Below are 12,454 nucleotides of genomic sequence, written 5' to 3' on the forward strand. Positions count from 1 at the left end.
CTCACCATACGAGAAATATTCAGTTTCAATCTGTTTGCGCATTTAGTATACAGTCACAGTGTTCGACTTACGTGATGATTTGCTCCATTTTGAATTTTGATGTAAACGCCGAAGAATAATCCTCACAAGTCACAATGTTATCCAATATCCAGCCTGAATTTTTCAAGGGCTTTCGAAAAAGCCGCCTCCCCCAACATGTCGTATACGTCATGCCGACGAACCGTGGCCCGTGGGCACTGGATCAAACCATTAAAGTGGGGGGTCACACAATCTTTGGAAACTTAAAAACGTGCTATTAAGTGTCATTGCGTATTATTAATTTGATTGAAATTACGTAGTTATGGTTCGATAAGATTTATATATTGGGGGGGGATATTTATATCATATGATATGATCAAAAAGTGAGGGAGCAAAGAGACAAGCTTGCTCCCCCAAGTTCAATAGTCCTGGAGCACGTGCATCGTCTGCTCCGTTAAGTGGGCGCCTATGACTACTACTACTACTACTACTACTACTACTACTACTACTACTACTACTACTACTACTACTACTACTACTACTACTACTACTACTACTACTACTACTACTACCACTAATACTACTACTGATGCTACTGCTACTACTAGCTATTTTCATGTTTTGCAATATTTCTTTTATGTGGTTTTAAACTTCTGCTTTTCTTTTCTTTACTTTTTTTTGCTTTATTATCAAATGTTTTGTTTTTATTTGTTTGCTCTGTTAAGCACTTTGAGCTACATTCTATGTATGAAAGATGCTATATAAATAAAGATTATTATTACTACTGCTGCTGCTACTACTACTACTACTACTACTACTACTACTACTACTACTACTACTACTACTACTACTACTACTACTACTACTACTACTACTACTACTACTACTACTACTACTACTACTACTACTACTACTACTACTACTACTACTACTACTACTACTACTACTACTACTACTACCACTAATACTACTACTGATGCTACTGCTACTACTAGCTATTTTCATGTTTTGCAATATTTCTTTTTTGTGGTTTTAAACCTCTGCTTTTCTTTTCTTTACTTTTTTTGCTTTATTATCAAATGTTTAGTTTTTATTTGTTTGCTCTGTTAAGCACTTTGAGCTGCATTCTATGTATGAAAGGTGCTATATAAATAAAGATTATTATTACTACTGCTGCTGCTACTACTACTACTACTACTACTACTACTACTACTACTACTACTACTACTACTACTACTACTACTACTACTACTGCTACTACTACTACTACTACTACTACTACTACTATTACTACTACTACTACTACTACTACTACTATTACTACTACTACTACTACTACTACTACTACTACTACTACTACTACTACTACTACTACTATTACTATTACTACTACTACTACTACTACTACTACTACTACTACTACTACTACTACTACTACTACTACTACTAGATTTTTTTACATTTAATGAACACCTGTATGTGCAATGTCCTGCAATATAGAGCCTTCAATCTTGACCAAAATAAAGCTGCTCTTTTCACTATAAAACTCAGTTTATATTGCAGTATGATAGCTATAATAATAATAACTTCACTGCGAGGGCTCTTTTAGCTAACGCTAGCTAGGCACGTATGATAGCCAATTACTATTATAATAATAATAATAATAACTTTCCCATCCTCCCAAAGCCCCTCCAGCCCCGTTCACATCCGCAGCACCAACAACAACAACAACAACAACTAATTGACGCTATCAATAGCCCCAGTGAGTGCGGCGGCTGAATGAATGAAAACTTTATTTAACAGATTGCAGAATGGGTACAATACAGTACGGCTCAATACACACAATTGTTAAGGGGATGCAGACCAGAGAAAGACGTTTGTCTTGTTTACATCAGGGTCCCCTTTCGTGACTGTGCTGCACCGAGTGAATCCACAGTCACTTGCTCCTCAATGGGAAACCAACCTAGATTTACCATGAAGGACTGGTTCTGGCCGAACCGTTCGTTATACAAGTATCACAGAGACATTACAAAGGTGCTCACAGTTGCACGAGGGGTTCGCACAGAGATACGGGATGGTTTGAAAGCTCGGCGTTGCTAATAAATATTTTTAATATTTTTTTATAAACTGCTCAAAGCGGCATTATTTCCGCCGTTGGGTGATCACAGCGCCTGCGCACCATCCTGTATCTCTGGATTCACTCGGTGCACTGGGTGCAGCGCCGAGGCTCACCATACGAGAAATATTCAGTTTCAATCTGTTTGCGCATTTAGTATACAGTCACAGTGTTCGACTTACGTGATGATTTGCTCCATTTTGATGTAAACGCCGAAGAATAATCCTCACAAGTCACAATGTTATCCAATATCCAGCCTGAATTTTTCAAGGGCTTTCGAAAAAGCCGCCTCCCCCAACATGTCGTATACGTCATGCCGACGAACCGTGGCCCGTGGGCACTGGATCAAACCATTAAAGTGGGGGGTCACACAATCTTTGGAAACTTAAAAACGTGCTATTAAGTGTCATTGCGTATTATTAATTTGATTGAAATTACGTAGTTATGGTTCGATAAGATTTATATATTGGGGGGGGATATTTATATCATATGATATGATCAAAAAGTGAGGGAGCAAAGAGACAAGCTTGCTCCCCCAAGTTCAATAGTCCTGGAGCACGTGCATCGTCTGCTCCGTTAAGTGGGCGCCTATGACTACTACTACTACTACTACTACTACTACTACTACTACTACTACTACTACTACTACTACTACTACTACTACTACTACTACTACTACTACCACTAATACTACTACTGATGCTACTGCTACTACTAGCTATTTTCATGTTTTGCAATATTTCTTTTATGTGGTTTTAAACTTCTGCTTTTCTTTTCTTTACTTTTTTTGCTTTATTATCAAATGTTTTGTTTTTATTTGTTTGCTCTGTTAAGCACTTTGAGCTACATTCTATGTATGAAAGATGCTATATAAATAAAGATTATTATTACTACTGCTGCTGCTACTACTACTACTACTACTACTACTACTACTACTACTACTACTACTACTACTACTACTACTACTACTATTACTACTACTACTACTACTACTACTACTACTACTACTACTACTACTACTACTACTACTACTACTACTACTACTACTACTACCACTAATACTACTACTGATGCTACTGCTACTACTAGCTATTTTCATGTTTTGCAATATTTCTTTTTTGTGGTTTTAAACCTCTGCTTTTCTTTTCTTTACTTTTTTTGCTTTATTATCAAATGTTTAGTTTTTATTTGTTTGCTCTGTTAAGCACTTTGAGCTGCATTCTATGTATGAAAGGTGCTATATAAATAAAGATTATTATTACTACTGCTGCTGCTACTACTACTACTACTACTACTACTACTACTGCTACTGCTACTGCTACTGCTACTGCTACTACTACTACTACTACTACTACTACTACTACTACTACTACTACTACTGCTACTACTACTACTACTACTACTACTACTACTACTACTACTACTACTACTACTACTACTACTACTACTACTAGGTTGTCTAATCTAAACATGTTATCATTATTTCCTCATTACCAGCCTGTATTTTGCTATGTATTTAGTATGTGCATTAATTGTGAATATCACAGTGTACAGTATCATGCGATTATCATGTTAAAACATGTTTAATCGTTTGATGATGATGATGATGATCATTATTGTTATTGTTATTATTATTAGTATTTGAGTATTAGTATATTAGTATACTTTGAGGAGGGCTTTATTTGAAAAAATTCAAATTGCAAACCCAGATTTGTTTTGGCAGTCTGAGAGCTGTATGTTGAGTTGTTTTTTTGTGGAGGACATCTTCGGTTTTGCAGGATTTTTGGAGAAGGCATGGCACCTGAGACAAAACACACTGTATCCTATATAATTGTATTTGAATTCACCTTGTTTTTCTGTTTTTCTGTTTATTTACATTGAGTACAGCTTGTGTTATATTACGTTTTATTGTATTTTCTTGTATTTTTCTTTTTTTATGGCCATCTTGGTCTATGTAATTTGTTAAGTAATTGGTAAAGTATACTATTATATACTTATTGTTATGTGTCTTGTAAGCCCATATGGGCTGGGCATACATCTGTATGTAAGACACGAAAATAAAAAATATCAAATCAAATCAAATCAAATCAGTATTACTATATTATTATTATCATTATATTTATTAGCAGCAGATGGGACTGAGTAGATAACCATGAGTGAGTGACATTACTGGTCTTGGAGGTGCTTTGCATCCTCTACTTGACATGTCACTGTGTCAAAAGACAAATGTCCCAGTGGACATATCACTGTGCTGATTCAGTATTTAGGGACAAGACAAATGTCAAATTCCCAGCCACATTGCATTTAATGTACCTCTGTTATGTCCTGCAACATTATGCATAGCAGTAATTGAGTACAAAAGTATTTGAAAAGATTTAGCTGTCAAAGTCCCTTCTCTCTTTCAATGGGTCAGTCAGACTTGTAGTAGACCCTTCTCTGGGTCAAGGGGTCAGTCAGACTTGCAGTAGACCCTTCTCTGGGTCAAGGGGTCAGTCAGACTTGTAGTAGACCCTTCTCTGTGTCAAGGGGTCAGTCAGACTTGCAGTAGACCCTTCTCTGGGTCAAGGGGTCAGTCAGACTTGCAGTAGACCCTTCTCTGTGTCAAGGGGTCAGTCAGACTGGCAGTAGACCCTTCTCTGGGTCAAGGCGTCAGTCAGACTCACCAGCTGTTGACCCTGCACTCCCCAGGCAGCGTACTGTAGCACCGAGTTTAGCACCTCTGGTGGGTCCAGTTCCCACACCTCCCTGGGGGAAAGACACACAAGTTGTTTAGCCAAAACACAGGAAAACGTTTTCAAAATGTTGCCTGAGGGAAGACTGGCTGCTTTTCTGTTGTGCTTTTCTAGTACTAGGAAACAACGCAACAGGAAAGCGACAGGAATGAGGAATATTTTCCACTATGGGGATGGAACCCCTAACCCTGCCAGTGTTACTGCCTTGCTCAAAGCACCAATCGCTCTACCCACTGAGCTACTGTACACAGAACCATGTTAAACTGCACAGGACCCGCGACACGACCACTATCAGATGACCAAGGGACACTCAACGTCCATCAAAGTAGGACCATTGTCTTTCATTCACATAAACAAGCCTTTTACAGGTACAGGCACAATAATACAGCAAATAATACAAATAAATACTAATATGTATGTGTTACTTATAAAGTGTTAGTACTTGTATCAATATCTCAGTCAGTCAGCTAGAGGCTGAAAGCATCTCCCTTCCTATTCCCAGTTTTGTTTTTTGGTGATGGGCTGCAGTAGGAATCAAGTTCACGGCTGGATCAACGATTAGGCGTTCAAGGTTGAATGAGAATTGTAGCTATTTTCAACCTAGACTATAATGACCTGGCGTAGCAATGGATTCTGACCAGAATCTCATTAATTGGACCACTATTGAAACCGTTGTGTTCTGGATATGGTTGGATACCGAACTACAGTATATACTGTAAAGGTACCGACCAAATTACATCGGTACTACCGAGTACCAATTCACGCTAGATCAATCGGTACCAAATTTCGGTATCTTTATCTTATGTTTAGTATAAAAGTGTAATATGCTAGACAAGATGGAGCCTTTTCAAATATATATATATATATATATATATATATATATATATATATATATATATATATATATATATATATATATATATATTACTGTCGCATCTCTTGGGTCTTTGGAAAGACCAGACAAGGTCAGAGGAGTTTGATCATATTTACTGAGGATGGCCAGATAATGTTGATATTTATGCGATTTAGTTTGTGTGGTGTGTTACAACAATAGATAACAAAATGTTATAAATAAATAACAATGTTGAAATTGAGAAGTTTGGACTTATTTTTTTACAAATGAAATAAAACATTTTGTTATTACAGAAAGTTAATTAAGGTTGTGTTGAATTGAAACCACTTAAGTTGTACTTAGTGTGTTAAAAGTTACACTTCAGGTGCGGCTGGGTAGCGCAGTGGACTTGCCCACCTCTGCACGTGTTACGTTCCCCCAGTGAACCTCCTCACTGGCAGGTGAAAAGAAGCGGCTGGCGACTCCACATGTATCAGAGGAGGCATGTGGTAGTTCTACACCCTCCCCAGGCCGACAGTGGGGCAATGCGCGCAACAACCAGGAATGGAATTGGCATAACGAAAAAAAATTGGGATGGGTGAAAAATACAGAAAGCCCAAAAATAAATATAATACAAATTTTAAAAAGTTGCACTTCAGATACAGGTACAGTACATAAATATCTTGAAATTATGCTTAAGATGCAATCTTGGTTACTTTAGTTTACCAACACTTTTCATTTGGTAAACATCTGTTTTGTAAAAAGCAATAATATTGTTATTATTATTATGATTACTTTTTTGTGTGTAGTGTAGGCCTACTTTGATTACGCTTGCAACATATGAATGATGAATTAGTACATGAAATCACATAATAATTACCTAAATGCATAGCAAGTATACTCTAAATACTTAGAATGTATACTAAAAATATACATGCAGTATAGAAAGATGGTCCTGTTGACAAGAATTTGATGGGAATATATTACTAAGATGCTAGATAGTAGGAATATAGGGTGCAACATAATCAGAATGTCCCTTTAAGGTTCAAGTTGTTTGTTAGTTGTTGTTTTGTTGTTGTGTCAGAAGTCAGTGCTGTGTTTTGGTAGCTTCCCTGATTATCTCAATCGGTGGCTTAATATTTATTATTTAATGTTGCAGGCTTGACTCGCTGGACCTCATCTTCTACTTCCACAAAGCTAATTGGCCACGTTGGGACAAACAGTGTGTATCCTAAACCATTCAACCTTCAATGTTACGATGAAAACAACGACAATCGATACATTTCCATCATCCAGAAAGAAAAGAGGGGGATTCGAATGTTTGTCTACTTCTCCCTGATGGCAGATAATCCCCAGATAGGAAGAACGTACCGTGTTTGAATGTTGTAGATACTATAGGAGGCCATGTAGGAATAACGGTAAACCTGGAACAAAACAGAGAGAGATACGAAGAGAGGGAGATACGGAGATGCGGAGATAGAGAGAGAGATAGAGAGAGAGAGAGAGAGAGAGAGAGAGAGAGAGAGAGAGAGAGAGAGAGAGAGAGAGAGAGAGAGAGAGAGAGAGAGAGAGAGAGAGAGAGAGAGAGAGAGAGAGAGAGAGAGAGAGAGAGGGAGAGGGAGAGGGAGAGGGAGAGGGAGAGGGAGAGGGGAGGGAGAGGGAGAGAGAGAGAGAGAGAGAGAGAGAGAGAGGGAGAGGGAGAGGAGAGGGAGAGGGAGAGGGAGAGGGAGGACAAGATAACAGCATTAAGTATTAACAAGAGAGAGCGAGAGAGAGAGACAGTGTGGCTGATAATGACATCATAAAAAAGAAAAAAGAGTAGCAGAGACGTCAGACAGAAATACACTGCTGCTGCTGGCTGTTTTGTCGCCAATAGAATCTGTGGACAATGCAATCTGCATGGGCGACATCTGTGGGATGAGACACTTTAATTCCACCGGGGGGGGGGGGGGGGGGGATTGAAAGAGAGGCGCATCGGAACAGTGTGACAGTGGGGTCTGAGTGTAAATCTGTCTGCATTCCCCAGGAGAACATGTGGCTGACGTGATAATAGCATCCTAGCGGTAGTTAGTACCCGGGAACAAAGGGACGTTATTCATGTACGGATACATAACCCTGGACGATCTCTCTGACAGGAGCCAAATTTAAACATTGAACGTCGGGGGTTCAATTCCCGTCTCCATTCAATCCATTCTCGAAACCGGCATTGTTCTTTATACAAAAGCGCGGGAGGGTCGTCCCCTGCTGTATAGCCGAGCTATTAAGGAACAAATAAGAATGAACGCTTTATCAATGGCAAATTAATTGTCAATTCTGGATTGCATTTTTAATTGAATGCATTATTAACACCCTCGCCGTGGTACATAGGCGTGTTCTCTGTGTGGCGGAGATAAAGACGAGCCGGCATAGATTGAGCCGTGTGCGCATTCTTGTTTACTATTGCAGTTTATATTAAACAGTCACAGTGGACAACATAAGAAAGTGCACGAGTGCGTGCGTGAGTGAGTGAGTGAGTGAGTGAGTGAGTGAGTGAGTGAGTGAGTGAGTGAGTGAGTGAGTGAGTGAGTGAGTGAGTGAGTGAGTGAGTGAGTGAGTGAGGAAGATAGAGGGTAATAATAATAATAACTTTATTTGTATAGCACTTTTCATACAGAGGTTGCAGTTCAAAGTGCTTCACAACAGTAAAAAATACAGGCATAAGCGAGCATAAAAAGATAGACAGGTAGAATCACAGTGTTTCACATTAGGATCTAGCATCCCAATAGGCTCTCCGCTTACAGTTTTCAGTAACACAAATAGTAAAAATAGTTTAAAATGATTCAGTTTAAAAATAGTAAAAATACAGGCATGAGCGAGCATAGCAAGATATGGCAAATAATAGTGTTTCACATTAGGATCTAGCATCCTAATAGGCTCTCTATTCAGTAATACTCCTGTAATTCCCAACATACTTCTGTAACTTTAGTGATACTAGATCACAGGGACTCGAACCCACACAGGGACTCGAACCCACACTGTAACTTTAGTGATACTAGATCACAGGGACTCGAACCCACATTGTAACTTTAGTGATACTAGATCACATGGACTCGAACCCACACTGTAACTTTAGTGATACTAGATCACAGGGACTCGAACCCACACTGTAACTTTAGTGATACTAGATCACAGGGACTCAAACCCACACTGTAACTTTAGTGATATTAGATCACAGGGACACAAACCCATACTAAATAGTGGGACTTATTGCACAGTGTTTCACATTTGGATCTAGCAAATAATAAAAATAGTTTAAAATGATTCAGTTTAAAAATAGTCATCAGTAAGAAGTAAAAAGTGCAATAACCGACGGACATAAAAAATACAGGCATGAGCGAGCATAGCAAGATATGGCAAATCACAGTGTTTCACATTAGGATCTAGCATCCTAATAGGCTCTCTATTCAGTAATACTCCTGTAATTCATGAACAAATAATCACAGTGTTTCACATTTGGATCTAGCAAATAATAAGAATAGTTTAAAATGATTCAGTTTAAAAATAGTCATCAGTAAGAAGTAAAAAGTGCAATAACCGACACATGAATTTGATAGGCAGTGTAAACGAGTAGGCAGGGTAAGAATAAATACAAGTTGTGTCAGGATATCCCTGATGTTTCCTCTTGCGTAAGAATAAATACAAGTTGTGTCAGGATATCCCTGATGTTTCCTCTTGCCACTAGGTGGTAGCAGATATCTATCAGTGAAATGCCTGAGCAAAGAGATAGGTTTTAAGCTGTCTTTTAAAGATGTCTAGCGAGTTGGCTTCCCTGATGTTTTGGGGTAGTTTGTTCCATAGTTTTGGGGCATAGTTGATAAAGGCTGCATTACCGATCCTCTTTTGACTGCTTCTGGGAGCCTCTAGTAGTCCAGCAGCTGATGATCGCAGTGTTCTTGCTGGTGTGTAATTTATTAGAGTGTTGGCGATGTAGCTAGGTCTCTGTCCATTTAGAGCTTTGTATGTAAGGAGAAGGACCTTAAAGTCAATTCTAAATGTTACAGGAAGCCAGTGTAAAGCGGCTAAGACTGGACTAATGTGCTCTCTCCTTTTGGTTCTAGTTAGCAGTCGGGCTGCAGAGTTTTGGATTAGCTGAAGCCTCTCTGTGGTTTTCTTAGGGAGACCTGTGAAAAGTGCATTACAGTAGTCTAACCGGCTAGATATGAATGCATGAATTAGCTTCTCAGCATCGTTCTGATTAATAAATGGTCGTACTTTTGCTATATTTCTGAGATGGAAGAACGATGTTTTCGTCACTTTGCTAATATGAGAATTGAAGTTCAGTTCTGAATCTATGATAACCCCAAGACTAGTGACCTCAGATTTGATCCAAGGGGTTAGTCCCCCCAGGTTCTTTATTAATGTTTCTTTTTTAGTTTTGGAGCCGATAATTAGAATTTCAGTTTTGTTCTCGTTTAGTTTCAGGAAGTTCTTACTCATCCATTTATTTATTGCCAGTAAGCAGTCTGTAATGGAGCTAATCGCTGTATCATTTGGTTCAGCAGATATGTACAGTTGTGTATCATCCGCATAGCTATGGAAATCTACATTATGTTCTCTGATGATATCACCCAGCGGTAACATGTAAAGGGAGAAGAGTAAAGGACCTAAGCAACTCCCTTGTGCAACTCCATAGTTGTTGTCGTATATATCAGACATGTGATCTCCTAGTTTAACATAGAATTTCCTCCCTCTGATGTATGTTTTAAACCAGCCCAGCACATGGTCTGAGAAACCGACATGGTTTTCAAGCCGATCGATTAGAATATAGGGGTAGAAGGAACAGAGGGAGGTTTAGTTTGGTGCTATAGTTTGATATCTGTTTGAATAGACTGAGAAGTCAAGACCGCAGGATGGATGGTTGGAATTAAAAAAGGCCTTTCTTCACTTTGGAAACGACAGACAGAATTATGCACCGCGATTAAAGGACGGTGGACGGACTTGATGGAGGCGCCAGTGTAAACCTGCGATAGGGGCCGAGATTGATGAGCGTGCCGGCTCCTTCGCTCGCCAAGACACACGAGCGATCTGTCCGACGGGGAGGGGGGTGGGGGGGGGGGGGTGTTTTGTCCACTTCTGTTTGACGAATGGCTGCCATGCCTCTGTGTCTGCCACGCAGGGACGTGATGCATCATGCAAGACTGCAAAACATTTACGGGTTCAACGCTCAGGAACTGGTCTCTTGGTTTAGAGAAGCCTTCTGAATTGTCCTAAACAGTCAGGGAGTCATTTCACTCCGTCCAAAAAAGCACCGGTGACCAGTGAGATATTGAAGTAGAGATTGTTAGGATTTGATAGCAGTGCTAGTGGCAGATGGTTTTGTCTTGGTCAACATTACACCACAGTCCAGTAAAGTGTACAGCGTCCATGTTCATCACAACAACACTGACCAAAGCAACACTGTGACTTTTTGTTCTCGTAGGAGTTTCTTTTTTTTATCTACTTTTGCTCGCTCTTTTTTACGTATTTTTCTCCCATCCCAATTTAGTCGTTATGCCAATTCCCTTCCTGGTCCTTGCACGCTTTTGCCCCCTACTGTCGGCCTGGGGAGGGAGAAGACTACCACATGTCTTCCTCCGATACATGTGGAGTCAGTCAGCCGCTTCTTTTCACCTGACAGCGAGGACTATCACCGGGGAGTGTAACGCGTGGGAGGATCACACTATCTCCCCCAGATCCCTTCCCTGCTGAACAGGTGGCCCGACCGACCAGTAGGAGTCGCTGTTTTACAACGACGAGGATACATACCCCACCGGCTTCCCACCCGCTAACACTGCCAATTGTGTTAGTAGGAACGACTGACCAAGCCGGAGGTACCGCTGACAGCTGGATTCGATCCCAGAGTCTCTGCGGTGGTAGGCAGGCACTTAGTCCGCTGCGCTACGCAGCCGCACCCTTCTTGTAGGAGTTTCTATGACTTCTGGATATGCGCTACACCAGGGGTCAGCAACCTTTTTGACATGGAGTGCCTGTTTGAAATATAGTTGTAACTAGTGTGCCTCAATCAACAATATTCCATGCATCGTAATGAATTTTTTCTCATAATCAGGTATTTTTAATGATAATTTTTACATTATTACATCATTATTATTATTGTTATTATTAACAATATTATTATGATGGTTGTATCAACCCTAAATCTGAGTGGGGGGGATGCAATGTAGACAAACAGCTGCATACAGTGCGACCATTTCACTCACATTTGCCCATTCATTTTTGGACACATCACAATCATAGCTCCACCTACAGGCCTAATGGAGAACACCAGGATAACACCAGAATGGAGGGTGAATGTGAGGTATATCGTGTAAATAAGTTTTGATTGATCGCAAGACTACACTGTAAAAAAAATAATAATAATAAGTTACCAGAACTTAAAAATATTGAGTTCAGTTACTGTGCATTAAGGTTTTCAGTTTTCAATCCATAATAAGTAACAGCTAAATAAGTACACAACCACATTATTTCAACCTAATAAAACTATGTTTATTGTCATTGTTTTAAGAACACAAGTTGCCTTGGTAATACTCACATTTTGAGTAAAAAAAATGGCTTTTAACACTTTGGGTGCCGGCCAAACATCCGGAAAATGACTGTGGGTTGCCAGGATTCCTGGACGATTCTAGCATATCTCATGATCTTAGCGGAGCTATTTCTATATTTTATATTATAACTATGGGGAAATGGTTGGGCTCATTTGAAGACGACAAGTTGATGTAC

At 39.6% G+C, this 12,454-nt stretch overlaps 1 protein-coding gene across 1 annotated transcript in view; it reads right to left on the reverse strand.

Moving 5' to 3' along the window:
• The window catches only part of dpp10 (dipeptidyl peptidase like 10), a gene marked incomplete at its 3' end in the record, with an annotated part of 1,190,700 nt that overhangs the window by 362,978 nt on the left and 815,268 nt on the right, over window positions 1-12,454 (reverse strand). The window contains exons 7-8 of the mRNA XM_084314814.1: window positions 7,070-7,122; window positions 4,798-4,879 (exon numbers count right to left, since the gene is read on the reverse strand). Of these exons, the coding sequence (XP_084170940.1) occupies window positions 4,798-4,879; window positions 7,070-7,122 (135 nt within the window). The remainder of the gene's footprint in view (window positions 1-4,797; window positions 4,880-7,069; window positions 7,123-12,454) is intronic.

This window comes from Notolepis coatsorum (assembly GCF_963971535.1).
Source record: "Notolepis coatsorum genome assembly, chromosome: 5".
NCBI classification, from domain to species: Eukaryota; Metazoa; Chordata; class Actinopteri; order Aulopiformes; family Paralepididae; genus Notolepis; species Notolepis coatsorum.